This window comes from Bufo gargarizans, chromosome 7 (genome assembly GCF_014858855.1).
Source record: "Bufo gargarizans isolate SCDJY-AF-19 chromosome 7, ASM1485885v1, whole genome shotgun sequence".
Taxonomy (NCBI): Eukaryota; Metazoa; Chordata; class Amphibia; order Anura; family Bufonidae; genus Bufo; species Bufo gargarizans.
In genome coordinates, this window is record NC_058086.1 from 50,018,943 (window position 1) to 50,035,762 (window position 16,820).

Sequence of the window (16,820 nt, forward strand, 5' to 3'; positions counted from 1 at the left end):
GACACCGAGCGCTGCAGAGCAAGCGCCTGTGCATCTGCCTCGGCGGAGTTAAACCCTTCAGGGGGGGAGGGGGGCCGACTGGCAGTAGGAGTGGACATGGTGACACTGATGCCAGAAGGGAACCCAGCTATGACCAGAAAACACCCCCTGAACAACTAAGGCCGAGGTCACCTGAGAGGCCAAAGCAGGAGCCGCCGACCGTGCAGGAAACTGGAGGCGAGTGAACGGCCGGAAGACAGGAAGTGCCGTAATCCCGCCCCCAGAAGCCCGCGAAAGCGGCCGCCCAAACTAAGATGGCCGCCGAGATCTCGCGGCCTCCCAAACACAGAGGGCGTACCAAAATGGCCGCCGAGATCTCGCGGCCTACCGGATCGCAGACGCGCCGGGAATGGCGCCCCTGACAGTGGCGGAGGCCCGCCCCTCAACCCCAGTCGGCGCGGACGCCGGGGAACGATTAAACAAGTAAGGGTGGAGGGGAGGGAAGGCCAGCGCAAAGCACAGAGGCCAGCACAGAAGGGGAGTGGGGAAGCCCTAACGGCGCCGCATAAGAGAACGCAAACGCGCAGAAATAAGCGCAGAGATGACAAATCCCTCACCTGCCCCAAAAGGGAGGGAGGCAAATGCAAAGTGAGCGCTGCAAGCGAACAGGGTTAGTCACCCTGCGGTAGCCAGCGCAAATTTACAGAGAACACCTAAAATAAAGACAAAAAGTAAGAGACAAGGTGTACTTAGCTTGGCAGCAGCAAAGAAAGAGGGAGAGCCATAGGAGGAGCGGCCTATTATAGGGGCCATAGGGGAGGGACATTGGTTGCTATGGTTCCCTGTATGTTAATTTTTTCTCTTTGCTGCTATTGGTGGTTCAGTAAAGAAGGAGAAAGCAATACTCGCCTCCGTGTCTTGATGTAAAACTCAGGATCAGTACAGGATAAGTAATGTATGTACACAGTGACTGCACCAGCAGAATAGTGAGTGCAGCTCTGGAGTATAATACAGGATGTAACTCAGGATCAGTACAGAATAAGTAATGTATGTACACAGTGACTGCACCAGCAGAATAGTGAGTGCAGCTCTGGAGTATAATACAGGATGTAACTCAGGATCAGTACAGAATAAGTAATGTATGTACACAGTGACTGCACCAGCAGAATAGTGAGTGCAGCTCTGGAGTATAATACAGGATGTAACTCAGGATCAGTACAGGATAAGTAATGTATGTACACAGTGACTGCACCAGCAGAATAGTGAGTGCAGCTCTGGAGTATAATACAGGATGTAACTCAGGATCAGTACAGGATAAGTAATGTATGTACACAGTGACTGCACCAGCAGAATAGTGAGTGCAGCTCTGCAGTATAATACAGGATGTAACTCAGGATCAGTACAGAATAAGTAATGTATGTACATAGTGACCCCACCAGCAGAATAGTGAGTGCAGCTCTGGAGTATAATGTAGGTGCTAGATTGTGCTCATGGCCTCCAGATTTCAGATCTTCAGACAATTATCTATGACATGAGAAGACTGTTTTCTGCTGGACTTCACCTTTAAGGGTACTTTCACACTAGTGTTATTCTTTTCCGGCATAGAGTTCCATCCTAGGGGCTCAATACCGAAAAAGAACTGATCAGTTTTATCCCCATGCATTCTGAATGGAGAGCAATCCGTTCAGGACTTATCAGGATATATTCGGTTCAGTTTTTTTGCCTTTTCAGGACGGAGATAATACCGCAGCATGCTACAGTTTTACCTCTGTCCCGAAAAAACAGAACACTTGCATGCATTAATGCCAGATCCGGCCCCGAGTGTTCCGGCAAAACGGATCCGGCATTGTGGTCTGCGCATGCTCAGACCACAAAAAATTTGAAAAAAAAAATTCCAGTTTTTCCGGATGACACTGGAGAGACGGATCCAGCATTTCAATGCATTTGTCATACGGATCAGGATCCTGATCCGTCTGACAAATGCCATCAGTTTGCATACGTTTTTTACGGATCCGGCAGGCAGATCCGGCGATGGAACTGCCTGCCGGAATCCTCTGCCGCAAGTGTAAAAGTAGCCTAAGTACTTCATTTCCATTAAGTGAAGAGATCAATGTCTTCAGAAGCTCATATACGTCAGTTTTTACTTGAAACATTCTCATTAATTAATAAATGTTTTCTATTATGGAAACATTGTTTCAGACATTTATTTTGTACAACTCAAAATAGTATCTTGTAATTGAAGGTTACTTTGTCTGGGAAATGGTCATCGATTCATCTCGTCCTCTCCACCAGGAAGGCTCACGAGCTTTCTGTGTATCACATAAAATGTGCATTTTCAATAAAAAAATACATTAGATGTTTGTTGTTATTTCTGCTTTACATCTACATAAGGCTTCGTTCACATCACCGTTCAGCCCTTCCATTAAACGGGGCAGGAAAACGGAAAGGACGGATTCGGCACATAACTGAGCCGAACGGAGCCCACGGGCCCCATAGACTATAATGGGGTCCGTTAGGTTTCCGCTCAGAAGAAGATTTTTGAAGCAGAGACAAAAGTCCTGCGCGCACTACTTTTGTCTCCGCTCCAAAATCTTCTTCTGAGCAGAAACCTAATGGATCCCATTATAGTCTATGGGGCCCGTGGGCTCCGTTCGGCTCAGTTATGTGCCGAATCCGTCCTTTCCGTTTTCCTGCCCCCGTCTCGGAAAGGCTGATCGGTGATGTGAACGAAGCCTTAGTGTTTTTTCCCCTTACTTTTAATGCTCTTGCATATAGGATTTAGTTAAACAGAAATATACATATAGATATTTATTAACACCGGTGATTTATACGCAGGCCTCTACATAAGTTCGGCTCTTGCTGCCGGCCATGCAACTTACTTTAAACTACGCCAGCTCCCATAAACTGGCGTGGAAAAGGATGAATGAGACGGTCCGGCCGGCCTGCCCTCTTCCACGCCCACGCCACGTCCACTTTTTCCTCCACTTTGAAAAAGTGGTGTGAGCAGGGTAAAGGCACACATTCTGTCATCAAACACCTCTGCTACAAAATATGCGACCTTAATACGCCACAAAGTGGCATAGAACTAAAATGAATGCCTGTATAGTAGAGTGGACGAAAAGACTGTGAATGTCATATTTGTAGTCTATTGTCCTGCTTGATTTTGCTATTATACTGTCCCCTATGTATAAGAATATAACTACTATAATACTGCTTCTATGTACAAGAATATAACTACTATAATACTGCTCCTATGTACAAGAATATAACTACTATAATACTGCTCCTATGTACAAGAATATAACTACTATAATACTGCTCCTATGTACAAGAATATAACTGCTATAATACTGCCTCCTATGTACAAGAATATAACTGCTATAATACTGCCTCCTATGTACAAGAATATAACTGCTATAATACTGCCTCCTATGTACAAGAATATAACTGCTATAATACTGCCTCCTATGTACAAGAATATAACTACTATAATACTGCTCCTATGTACAAGAATATAACTACTATAATACTGCTCCTATGTACAAGAATATAACTGCTATAATACTGCCTCCTATGTACAAGAATATAACTGCTATAATACTGCCTCCTATGTACAAGAATATAACTACTATAATACTGCTCCTATGTACAAGAATATAACTGCTATAATACTGCCTCCTATGTACAAGAATATAACTGCTATAATACTGCCTCCTATGTACAAGAATATAACTACTATAATACTGCTCCTATGTACAAGAATATAACTACTATAATACTGCCCCTATGTACAAGAATATAACTACTATAATACTGCTCCTATGTACAAGAATATAACTACTATAATACTGCCTCCTATGTACAAGAATATAACTACTATACTACTGCTCCTATGTACAAGAATATAACCACTATAATACTGCCCTATGTATAAGATTATAACTACTATAATACTGCTCCTATGTACAAGAATATAACTACTATAATACTGCCTCCTATGTACAAGAATATAACTACTATAATACTGCCTCCTATGTACAAGAATATAACTACTATAATACTGCCTCCTATGTACAAGAATATAACTGCTATAATACTGCTCCTATGTACAAGAATATAACTACTATAATACTGCCTCCTATGTACAAGAATATAACTACTATAATACTGCTCCTATGTACAAGAATATAACTACTATAATACTGCCTCCTATGTACAGGAATATAACTACTATAATACTGCCTCCTATGGAAGGAAATCCTATTTGTAGATATCTTACGGTACGTGAGGGGGATTTATATTGGGGTGAGGTATATAAAGTGTGTCCCTCCTTTAGTAGACCTGTAGAAGGTTCCGTCAGAGCTTCTCTCACCCCGGAGGACCAGTCCATGGACTTCACATTTGTGTAATGCCGCCTTTCACCTGCGGAGGTGCTGCAGGGTTGCTGAGCATATGCGGCCAGGTTGTCCTGCGGGTCACTGCTGATCACTGAGGGTCCCAGCATCCATAGACGCTGTGGTCAGCTGTTTTTCTTGGGTTCTCCTCTAACATTAAGGGGTTTTATAATCAGAGATCCCGGTTTTGTGTAGCCCCGCCTCTTTACGTTGTCATGTGACCTGCAGGTGGAGGAGGCCGGACAGGTCTTTTTGTTGATGAAGAAGGATTACCGCATCTCTCGCAACGTCCGCCTGGCGTGGTTCCTCAGCAACCTTCACCAGTCCATTTCTCCAGTCCCTGAATCGGAGTTGGTAAGTGCGGGGTTAATGTGCGCCTTAGGTCGTAGTCTTCCTCCTCTGACAACCTGCATGGCTTGTTGCGAGGCTTGTTGTCACACAGCATTCCTAGAGTTTTGAGAACTAAATACCTCTGTTATTCCTCTGCACACTGACCGCGTCTGACTGCCGCTGACAGTTTGTGCTATGGACAGAGGAATGTCCGTGGTCAGTTTATTCCTTTTCAGGAGGAATAACAGAGGAACAACTCATTTGACATACTAGTTGCTCTAGCATTGTTATTTCTTGGAAAATGCAAATATACCTTATGAAAAGTTCTGCAGGTTTTTAATACATTTTCTGTTCCTCGCCATTTTGAAGATCTCTGCTTGCTTTTAGTGAATAGAAAGATTTGTGGTAGCTGAGGGTTTCTTCTGCGCTGGGCCCCACTGATGATTTCTAACTGCACTGACAGCAAGCAGAGATCTTGTGCATTGGTCTTTGTATTTTAGGGTTTACATGGCAGTGAAATAGAGGTGGTGAGCGTCTTACCTCACGGCTGGCAGCCCGACGATCCTGCCCTCCCCAGCCCGCTCCACTTAGTGCCATCCACCTGGGTCACCTTCCTGGCGCGGCAGTACCGCTTCGTGATAGAGCTCGACCTCAGTCCTTCTACGGTGATTGTGGTGGGTGCCGTATTATCAGATCTGATTAATTATTGATATTAATGTAAACTGATGGTTGCCAGATTATTGAATATGATGAATTATTGATGTTATTAGCACCTAATAGGCGCTGGATTATCAGATATGATGAATTATTGCTATTAATGGAAACTGATGGGCGCCGGATTATCAGATGATGAATTATTTATAATAATAGGAAATGATGGGCGCCGGATTATCAGATATGAATTATTGACATTAATGGGACCTGATGGGTGCGGGTGATCAGATAGGATGAATTATTGATGTTATTAGCACCTAATGGGTGCCAGATTATCAGATATGATGAATTATTAATATTAATGGAAACTGATGGGTGCCGGATTATCAGATATGATGAATTATTGATAATAATAGGACATGATGGGTGCTGGATTATTAGATATAAATTATTGACATTAATGGGACCTGATGGGTGCGGGTGATCAGATATGATGAATTATTAATAATAGAGCCTGATGGGCGCCGGATTATCAGATATGATGAATTATTGATAATAATAGGGCATGATGGATACTGGATTATTGACATTAATGGGACCTGATGGGTGCGGGTGATCAGATATGATGAATTATTGATAATAATAGGACATGATGGGTGCTGGATTATTAGATATAAATTATTGACATTAATGGGACCTGATGGGTGCGGGTGATCAGATATGATGAATTATTAATAATAGAGCCTGATGGGCGCCGGATTATCAGATATGATGAATTATTGATAATAATAGGGCATGATGGATACTGGATTATTGACATTAATGGGACCTGATGGGTGCGGGTGATCAGATATGATGACTTCTTGACATTAATGGGATTGGGTGCCGGATTATCAGGCCGCTGTTGACTTTGATTATCTGCCTCTAGGACGACTCCACGGAGGAGATACTTTTCGATGAGATCTTTCACTCTCTGTCCCGCTGTCTCCTCGGGCTCCTCCAGCCGTTCCGTATCCCAGGCTCCGGCCTGGTGTTCCGGCCGGAGATCTTCGTCACCATTCAGGCCTATTCCTCCATCATCGGACTGCAGAGTCACCAGGTAAGTGGCGTCCGGCGCGGCGTGTCTGCACCACCGCCTTCTGCTCCTCCTGTAACGCTCTGTCCCTCTCGCCACCTCAGGTGCTGGTTCAGGGCTGCCGCCTGGACGAGCAGAAGCTGCCGGCGTTTCTCCAGCACGTCTACCTGCAGCTAGGAGCCTTCGAGAATAAGATCGCAGAGATGCTGCAGCAGCAGTACCGTCCCTTCACTCAGGTGGGCGATATACACGATGACCAGCTGCCGGACAACGGTCAGGACCCCCTTTACTGCTGAGCCTAATGTTCTTTTCATGGGGGAAGAGAAGTGGCATTCAGTGTGTATGGGCGCTGCTTATCTCCGTACATGGAATAATAAAGGATTGCACCAGCTGAAATCGATACCAATCCAGGAGACTTTGGCCTATCCACACATTGTAGATCAAAGCCAATTTTCCCCACAGCTGAGGTTTTGTTACAATTGTTTCCCATCTAGACTCCAGCCTGATACATTTTATGATGCTGATACATTGTAGCAAACTATCAGGGCAGTAGAAAGATTTGTGCTGTTGACTTTGTTTTACCTCTTTGAAGATTGTCTACACTGGGTGCAATTGTACCAAACCCTCAGCGTTGACTGAAGTATTAGGTCTTAAAGGGATTCTCCGGCTTTTTAACGCTTTTTTGGATCCCGCGGAGTGAAATCTGCTCCACATGTTTCTGCGTGGATGAGATTTGTCTGATATTGTAATCCAGGTGGAAATTCCACCGCGTGACCGCCCCGTGCGGAGATGGCGCCATGTCACCGTAGCTGAGCTTCGGTTCTTTCATTAGGATTGCCTACCTCTTTACGGAAACCAGCAGCCGGGCAGAAAGATGGGCGTGTCCATGGTCACGGCTGACATCGGATTGGTCAGTATGATACGGCAGGGGATCCTCGCCTTACAGCTGCTGCCAGCCAATTCCAGTGCAGGTAAGTGCGCCTCTCAAACCGCCCTGAACTGATAGATACCAATGTGACCGGTGCAAATGAGTCTCCACTACATCCGTAGGAATAATCGTGATCACGGACGGAGTCACCAGCGTCCCAGATGTCGCCGTGTGCGAGACGTTACTGAATCAGCTGCGCAGTGGGACCATTGCCTGCTCCTTCGTCCAGGTAAAAGGTGCACAGTGACCTACCAGTCACCAATGTAAGTGGCCACTGACTGGTCCCGATCCTGCAGGAGAAGCATTGCGTGCTGCCCGCTGACTGTGTAATGCCCCAGTGCAGGACGCCCTCCGAAGCCAGAGCTCCTGTTTGCAGCAGTTTTTGGCTCTTGCTCACACAGGGGTCATCATTGGTGGACCCTTCTCTGTTGTACCCCCCAGAGTTGCCTGACCTCCAGAGGGAATCCTACTTACCTGATCCCCGCCACTGGGTTTTGGCTACTCTGCCGCTTCTGTAGATCGTGGGTCTCCGTGGCTCCTGCATCCAATGACTGGCTGCAGCTGTGACATTTACCCCATGTGTCATGTCATTGGGTCACGTGACCCGTAGGGTACACATCTCGAATGCGGCCTCTCATTGGCTGCAGCGGCCACGTAACCCAACGTTGCACTAAATGTTGAGACCCAAGATCTGCAGCTGTAATAGAGAAGTGAAGGAACTGGAACCCAGCTGTACGGATCCGTTAAATGTGATCCAGCCTCACTGGGGGGTCCCCAGGGTTGACAACCCCTTTAATTAACGCAGGTGCTCCCTTATTACAGGTCGGCGGTGTATACTCCTACGACTGCAGCTTCGGCTACATCCCTAACGTGGAGCTGATGAAGTTCATAGCCATGGCCACCTTGGGGTCCTACCTCTCTTCTTGTCCCGAAGTAGAATCCGGACAGACGGACATGAACGTTTATCACAAGGCGTTCTTGCTATATTCCTTCCTGCGCACGGGGGAGGCGCTGAATCCGGAGTATTACTGTGGTGAGAGACGCTCGTCCTGTTTTAGTCTTTTGGATTCTGCAGTTGGTGCTGATGCACATTTCTTGTTCTCAGGCTCTCAGCACAAGCTCTTCAACGAGCACCTGGTGTCCGCCAGCAGTAACCCTGCCCTCGCCACGCGCAGGAGGAAACATGCCGAAAAAGAGGTGCACGCCGACATTATTAGCGTGGTGTCCGTGCGGCTCAGGGAAGGCTACAGCATTAGGGAGATCCGCATTACAAAAGGTGAGTTGTGCAGCCACCGCAGTCAGCTCATGGACGCGTATGTCTTATGTAAACCTGTGTTACTATTATATGCCGCCTATATATGACTAAAAGTGTGATCTGTGGGGCTCTGGTGGCTGGGTCCCCCCAAATCTAAAGGAGGGGGTGTCTAGTCTCTGTGAACATGACCATGGATGCATCCTCCCTTAGTCACCCCCCACAGGCACAGCATTTCGTAAATGTTGTAAAAAAATATGTTACAAAATAATTTTATAGGCAGTTCAGATAATTGATAAATCCGACATGTCAGGAGAGTGGACAGATCCTCTTCAGTGGTGGCCATGTTGACTGTTTCCCACCATTGGATACCCCTATAGTTGACGAGGGGCTTCTAGTTACGGGTGAATCTTTGTGTTTGGAGGAGACGTCTTGAGTGTGCGGCTCACCGTGGTTTTGTGTGTTGCCACAGATCCTGTGTATTAGACATATTTTCTGATTGCGTTTTCCCATTCTAAGGGTTGCTGGAGGTGAAGCTGGTTCTGCTGTGGAAACATAACATGCGTGTTGAGTACCTTGCAGCAGCCCCTTGGCCCCTGGACCACACTAAGCGGAGCACCAGGGTGGAAGTGGTAATGGAAGGAAGCTATGACATCCTGCACGACATCAGCTGCACATTGAAAAAGCCCATCACTAGCATGTATAGGACCAGCGTAATACGTCGCTTCTGGAACACCCTGCAGAGGTAAAGTAAAGATGTCACCTCTGGCAGGAAGACGTAAACTGATTTGACTAATAGAGATGGGGGGGGGGGGGGGGAGTGGTGCACCCCCTGAACTTCTTTCTGCAATAGGATTACTGAGGTGCCAGGTATACCCTTCATATCAGCTCCTATAATTACTCCAGAGCTGCACTCACGATTCTGCTGGTGGAGTCACTGTGTACATACATTACTTAGAGTACTTTCACACTTGCGGCAGAGGATTCCGGCATGCAAACGGATGCATTTGTGAGACGGATCCGGATGCGGATCTGTCTCACAAATGCATTGCAATTCCAGCAAGTGTTAAGGATTTTTGGCTGGAGAAAAAAACTGCAGCATGCTGCGGTATTTTTTCCGGCCAAAAAACTTAAGAGGGACTGAACTGATGCATCCTGAACAGATTGCTCTCCATTCAGAATGCATTAGGATAAAACTGATCCGTTTTTTCCGGTATTGAACCCCTGTGATGGAACTCAATACCGGAAAAGAAAAAGCTAGTGTGAAAGTACCCTTATCCTGTACTGATCCTCAGTCATATCCTGTATTATACTCCAGAGCTGCACTCACTATTCTGCTGGCTTCTTTTGCAGCATCAGTCAGACTGATCAGATGTTGGTTCACTTGAAGTCATTTGACAGTGTGCCGGAGCATTTCAAAATCCCAGAGAGCACTAAAAATGGGGTTCCCCTCTTCTACATCCCGCCAGGCTCCACGACCCCAGTAAGTCTATGTGAAGGTGCAGGGTATTTTGCACTGGATCTGACGACCTGCAGACTCTGTTCTTACGTTTCCTGTACAGGTGTTGTCCCTGCAGCACAGCGACCCCGACTCCAGCCATTCACAGTTTGTATCTTACTGGAAACCCGTCCTCTCAATGGACGCCAATGTCTGGCAACGCTGGCTACATGTGCACCGCATCGTCTTACTGCTGGAGCATGACATGTAAGTGTGACATGTGTAATGTGCAGGGTGTATACATACGTGTGTAATGTGCAGGGGGTACAGTGCCTTGCAAAAGTATTCACCCCCTTGACTTTCTTCGTATTTTGTTACATTACAGCCTTAAGTTCAATGTTTTGTTAATCTGAATTTTATGTGATGGATCAGAACACAATAGTCTACGTTTGTGAAGTGAAATGAGAAAAATATATAAATAAAACTATTGTTTAGAAATAGAAAACAGAAAATTGTCCTGTGCGTATGTATTCACCCCCTTTGTTAGGAAGCCCATAAAAAGCTCTGGTGCAACCAGTTACCTTCTGAAGTCACATAATTAGTGACATGATGTCACCTGTGTGCAATCTAAGTGTCACATGATCTGTCATTACATATGCACACATTTTTTGAAAGGCCCCAGAGGCTGCAACACCTAAGCAAGAGGCATTACTAACCAAACACTGCCATGAGAGGCTGCAACACCTAAGCAAGAGGCATTACTAACCAAACACTGCCATGAAGACCGAGGAACTCTCCAAACAAGTAAGGGAAAATGTTGTGGAGAAGGACAAGTCAGGGTTAGGTTATAAAAAAATACTTAAATCTTTGATGATCCCCAGGAGCACCATCAAATCTATCATAACCAGATGGAAAGAACATGGCACAACAGCAAACCTGCCAAGAGATGGCCGCCCACCAAAACTCACGGACCGGGCAAGGAGGGCATTAATCAGAGAGGCAGCACAGAGACCTAAGGTAACCAAGGAGGAGCTGCAGAGTTCCACAGCAGAGACTGGAGCAATAAGCCGTACGCTCCATAGAGTTGAGCTTTATGGCAGAGTGGCCAGAAGAAAGCCATTACTGTCAGCTAAAAACAAAAAGGCCTGTGGGAGACTTCAAAAATGTATGGAGGAAGGTGCTCTGGTCTGATGAGACGAAAATTGAACTTTTCGGCCATCAAAGAAAACGCTATGTCTGGCGCAAACCTAACACATCACATCACCCAAAGAACACCATCCCCACATTGAGACCTGGTGGTGGCAGCATCATACTGGGGGGACTGGGAAACTGGTCAGAGCTGAGGGAAAGATGGATGGTGCTAAATGCAGGGATATTCTTGAGCAAAACCTGCCGCACTCTGTGCGTGTTCTGAGTCTAGGACGGAGGCTCACCTTCCAGCAGGACAATGACCCCAAACACACGGCTACAGCAACACTTGACTGGTTTAAGGGGAAACATGTAAATGTGATGTAATGGCCGAGTCACATCCCAGTTCTCAATCCAATAGAAAATCTGTGGTCAGACTTAGAGATTGCTGTTCACAAGCGCAAACATCCGACCTGAAGGAGCCGGAGCAGTTCTCAAGGAGGAACGGGCAACAATCCCAGTGGTAAGATGTGGCAAGCTCATAGAGACTTATCCAAAGTGACTTGGAGCTGTGATTGCCGCAAAAGGGGCTCTACAAAGTACTGACTTTAGGGGGGTGAATAGTTCTGCACATTGACTTTTTCTGTTATCTTGTCCTATTTGTTGTTTGCTTCACATGTCGGCATGTTCTGTACATGATACAAATCCTCAAACAATCCATGTTAATTCCAGGTTGTGAGGCACCAAAACATGAAAAATCAAGGGGGTGAATACTTTTGCAAGGCACTGTATATATACGTGTGTAATGTGCACGGTGTATTTATATATGTATGTATGTGTAATGTGCAGGGTGTGTATGTGTATATATATATATATATATATATATACACTCACCTAAAGAATTATTAGGAACACCTACCTATTTCTCATTAATGCGATTATCTAGTCAACCAGTCACATGGCAGTTGCTCCGATGCATGTAGGGTTGTGGTCCTGGTCAAGACAATCTCCTGAACTCCAAACTGAATGTCAGAATGGGAAAGAAAGGTGGGCTACAACAGCAGAAGACCCCACCGGGTACCACTCATCTCCACTACAAATAGGAAAAAGAGGACTACAATTTGCACGAGCTCACCAAAATTGGACTGTTGAAGACGGGAAAAATGTTGCCTGGTCTGATGAGTCTCGATTTCTGTTGAGACAATCAAATAGTAGAGTCCGAATTTGGCGTAAACAGAATGAGAACATGTATCCATCATGCCTTGTTACCACTGTGCAGGCTGGTGGTGGTGGTGTAATGGTGTGGGGGATGTTTTCTGGGCACACTTTAGGCCCCTTAGTGCAAATTGGCCATCGTTTAAATGCCACGGGCTACCTGAGCATTGTTTCTGACCATGTCCATCCCTTCATGACCACCATGTACCCATCCTCTGATGGCTACTTCCAGCAGGATAATGCACCATGTCACAAAGCTCCAATCATTTCAAATTGGTTTCTTGAACATGACAATGAGTTCACTGGATTAAATGGCCCCACAGTCACCAGATCTCAACCCAATAGAGCATCTTTGGGATGTGGTGGAATGGGAGCTTCGTGCCCTGGATGTGCATCCCTCAAATCTCCATCAACTGCAAGATGCTATCCTATCAATATGGGCCAACATTTCTAAAGAATGAATCAGCACCTTGTTGTATCAATGCCACGTAGAATTAAGGCAGTTCTGAAGGCAAAAGGGGGTCCAACACCGTATTAGTATGGTGTTCCTAATAATTCTTTAGGTGAGTGTATATGTATGTGTAATGTACAGGGTGTGTATACAGTAGGTACTGTAACGAGGTCTCTTCTTTTCCAGGCCGGTCCCCAAGCATCTCCACACTCCTGGGAACAATGGGCGCTATAGCACGGTGCTGTGCCGTATCTCTCACACCGCGCTCACCTCCCTCCTCCGAGACTGGAGCAGCTTTGTGCTGGTGGAGAGCTATTCCTACGTGAAGCTGATGCTCAGGTAACGCAAGTCCTGGAGACTCGTATGATAAAAAGGCATACAGCGTTCTATTAGACTTTGTGTTTCAGTTGCTCACCGTTTTCAAGACCTCTGCTTGCTGAGACATATAGTTATGTCCTGTGACTGAATTCCCATAAGGACATAACACTTCTCACAGCTGAGCATTTGTTACAATTCTATCCAGTGTAAACAACTCTCTGTGAGCTAAACTGACACATTGTAACAAAGAGGAGGAGGAGAGGGATTTGTTCTGGTTCATTTCTCTCATATAAAGATGCTTCCGCTGGATACAACTGTCACCCCCAGAAGTGTGAGGCGTGTACATGTTTCTATACGGTGACATGAAGCAGATAGAGTGAAAATGATGAGAAATTTTAACCTAAAATATGATACAATGATTACGCTCTAATCTTTTAATCTGTTCCTCCTCTCACTTTTCGCAGCGATCTGACTCAGACCCCCTCCACTTTCTGTGTGGTGCGGATTATATGGAAGGCCCCCTGCATGGTCCTCCGGCTGGGATTTCCCCTGGGAACGCCTGCAAATTGCAGAATCAAGGTGACTTCCGAAAGTGTTAGAGGTGCCGGCTCCCCTCTATACACAAATACCAAGGAATCTGTAACTGAAGCTGAGCTGGAGGGGGGCTGCCCAGTGGACTCTTCTCCCCAGCCCCGCACTTAAAGGGGTTGTCCCATCTGTGACCATTATCAGTAGGCTATGCCAGAAGAGTCCACTAGGTGCAGATCTCCATGGTAACAGACGGCAAGAAATCTCTGTGTAGTCTGATCCTTCTGTCGCATTCCTTTGTATGTGTCCTATAATTTTAGCAAAGAAAGGGAAGAAACTATGAGACTCCAAGCATGCAATCTCTGTTACCATGGTGACACAGTTTTAAGAGTTATTCACACCTGGCAGATTTGTTCAATACCTTTTTGTGATTGAAAATCGCTTGCATTCAGCTGATTTTGGCTGCAAGTAATTGGATTTCTGCAAGTCTCAATCATGTACTGAGCAGTTGCAGCAGATTTGCCACGTGTGAACACACCCTGATTCTCCCAGCATTCCCTGCTTGTTCAGTGTCTGCACAGACATTGTTTTGGGTGATCTGCTGGGAAGTGTCATCTTGACCCTGGGCTCCGTATAGTCATTTAAGAAAAACTAACTGTCCCGCTGTAATATTGATGCTAAGCTAAGCTGTTATGGAGGATGTCTGTCCGCAAGCTTGCAAGCAGAATTGTGCCTGCAGCTCTGGAGTATACAATGGAATGAATGCATGTGAATGGACGTTATAGAAACAGTGCAGCACAGAGCGCTCAGCTGTTTCCGTACGTCCGACCACCTCTGGCTGCTGCATCCAGACTGGAGGAGGTCGGAGGGGATGATTATATGATAGGAATACCCCTTTAATGCCCCGTGTTTTCATGCTTTGCTGTTACTATAGAATATTAAAGCTATCCCTCCAAATAAGTGACCTGAAATAAATCCTCACAGATCATGGAGGAGCTGAGAGACCGGATCCTTCAGCTGCGTTTCCCCCACAGAGTGCAGAGCAAAGAGTCCACACCCCGGGTCAAGAGGAAGATGTTTGGGATCAGCTCCCCCTCCAAATCCCCTCCACCCCAGGTGGCGCCCCCTGCCTTCTCTGACCGCTGCTGCCTGGTCCTGCTGCACAAACCCCTGGAGAAGCTGCTCATCAAGTGAGTGCCGTCATGTGTGGGGCAGACAGGTACTCGCTGCAGCCTAGGTTCCCACGTGTTGTCACACTGAAGATAAAGTCTGGGTTCTCCTAGATTTCCCAGTAATCTGTAGAAGAGACACATGTTCTCGTGTTATAAATGTCACATTTACCTGGAAGTCTGATCCAATATGGATTCCAAATGGTCCAGTCAGGGATACTTACCTGTCCCACCCTGGATATGATCAGCACAACTTTTCAGCCTCTGGATAGAAACAAGAATGTTCAAGCAGAGATCTGAATAATGGCGATGAATGAATATCTTAATTTTTAAACATAGTTATTTTCTGCATAAAAATGCACATAAGTGGAAATAATATAATAAGTTATACAACATTATGCTATATTCCTCACCGTTTTCAATATCTCTGCTTGCTTTTAGTGAGCTGAAACATTCTTGTTTGGGTTCAGAGAGTAAAAATTTGACATCTTTACTTCTCAGAGCTGGGGGTTTATTTCAGGTGCATCCAGTCAATCCTCGGTGAGCTAAATATGTCAGCATAGATGATAGTTTGTTACAGTGTATCAGTGCAGGTAAAATGTATCCTTCTGGGGTCCAGGCTGCCTAAAGCATTTATTAGACTGGGTTTAATTGTAGCAGATCCTCAGCTGTGAGGACTATTCAGTCCAAACAAGTCTGTAAGCAAAAAATAAATAAATAATGCATGCATTGTCAGCAAGCAGAGATCTTTACAGTTTTTAGCTCCCCCGACCTTATCGCCATCCATTTTTTCTTGCAGGTACGACAAGCTTCCCCTGGATTACCGGACTCCATTTATCCTGAACTTGGAGAGCCTGGCACAGCACACGTCTGTTCCCGGGCCTCTTATTACCAATCGCTCGGCCTCGTCCAATTTGGCCTCCTTATCCCGCTACTTCTATCATCAGAGGTGGATCTGGTCCGTGCAGTCAGGCCTGGCATCTGCTGTACCCACCACTGCCCTGGCACAGATCCTGTCCACTCTCACTGAGTACGTTGTCAGGTCATAGCCTAATATTGACCTTACAGTCAGAAACTAAGATCCAGTTCCCATTGTTCCTCCAGACCCGTTCATTCAAGGTGTAGTTTCTCTCCTAGTTGCCTGGTCTCTCCTCCGTCAGGATGTCCAACCCAGTGGCATCTCGGGGCCTCATTAGAAGAAGAAGACTTGTTTCGGGCCACTACACATTAAATACACAAACACTAACCAAAGTTTTTTATTATAAAAAAAAAAAAAGAGGGCAACATAAATCTAGTGCCAAATTAGACAAACTTTGATGGAAGGAGGTGCAGTTCTCAGGGAGTTCTCGAGGTGCTCATCAGAGTTTGGTCCTAATTTTTACTCCTAATGGGGCACATTTACTAAAGTGTCGCCACCAAATGAATTTGCACCTGTTTTGGAGGCAGTTGCACCTATTTTCAGTTTTAGGACTAATTCAGAAGTTCTCAAACTTTTGCACCTAATTTCCGTCCTATTTATGTAGGTGTTTCATTCTTGAAAATAGTTGCTCACACATGTAGGTGCTGCCAAAAAAGAGAGTAGTAAGCCTGACTAATGGGATCAGAGGGAGGTTAATATCCAAGTCCGGAAGAACCCTGCAGCAGTTAATATGCCTTAGGCGACTTTCTCACTTGAGGCAGAGGATTCCGGCAGGCAGTTCCGTCGCTGAAACTGCCTTCCGGATCCGGCAATCCGGACACAAACTGATGGCATTTGTCAGACGAAACCGGAAGCGGATCCGTCTGACAAATGCATTGAAATACCGGATCCGTCTCTCCGGTGTCATCTGGAAAAACAGATCCGGTATTAATTTATTTTGCATTTTTAAAGGTCTGTGCATCCAAAAAACGTAAGAGGAACTGAACTGATCGCTCTCCATTCAGAATGCATTAGGATAAAACTGATCAGTTTTTTATTTCGG

At 45.7% G+C, this 16,820-nt stretch overlaps 1 protein-coding gene across 6 annotated transcripts in view; it reads left to right on the forward strand.

Moving 5' to 3' along the window:
• Positions 1–16,820, forward strand: part of SZT2 (SZT2 subunit of KICSTOR complex) — a 100,214-nt gene that overhangs the window by 10,146 nt on the left and 73,248 nt on the right. For all 6 annotated transcript variants that reach the window (XM_044301643.1, XM_044301645.1, XM_044301646.1 and 3 more), the window contains exons 2-16: positions 4,602–4,727; positions 5,204–5,377; positions 6,286–6,456; positions 6,537–6,668; positions 7,265–7,403; positions 7,483–7,589; positions 8,183–8,393; positions 8,466–8,636; positions 9,132–9,357; positions 9,966–10,095; positions 10,175–10,317; positions 13,031–13,183; positions 13,627–13,741; positions 14,675–14,880; positions 15,659–15,889. In XM_044301643.1, the coding sequence (XP_044157578.1) occupies positions 4,602–4,727; positions 5,204–5,377; positions 6,286–6,456; positions 6,537–6,668; positions 7,265–7,403; positions 7,483–7,589; positions 8,183–8,393; positions 8,466–8,636; positions 9,132–9,357; positions 9,966–10,095; positions 10,175–10,317; positions 13,031–13,183; positions 13,627–13,741; positions 14,675–14,880; positions 15,659–15,889 (2,435 nt within the window). The remainder of the gene's footprint in view (positions 1–4,601; positions 4,728–5,203; positions 5,378–6,285; positions 6,457–6,536; positions 6,669–7,264; positions 7,404–7,482; positions 7,590–8,182; positions 8,394–8,465; positions 8,637–9,131; positions 9,358–9,965; positions 10,096–10,174; positions 10,318–13,030; positions 13,184–13,626; positions 13,742–14,674; positions 14,881–15,658; positions 15,890–16,820) is intronic.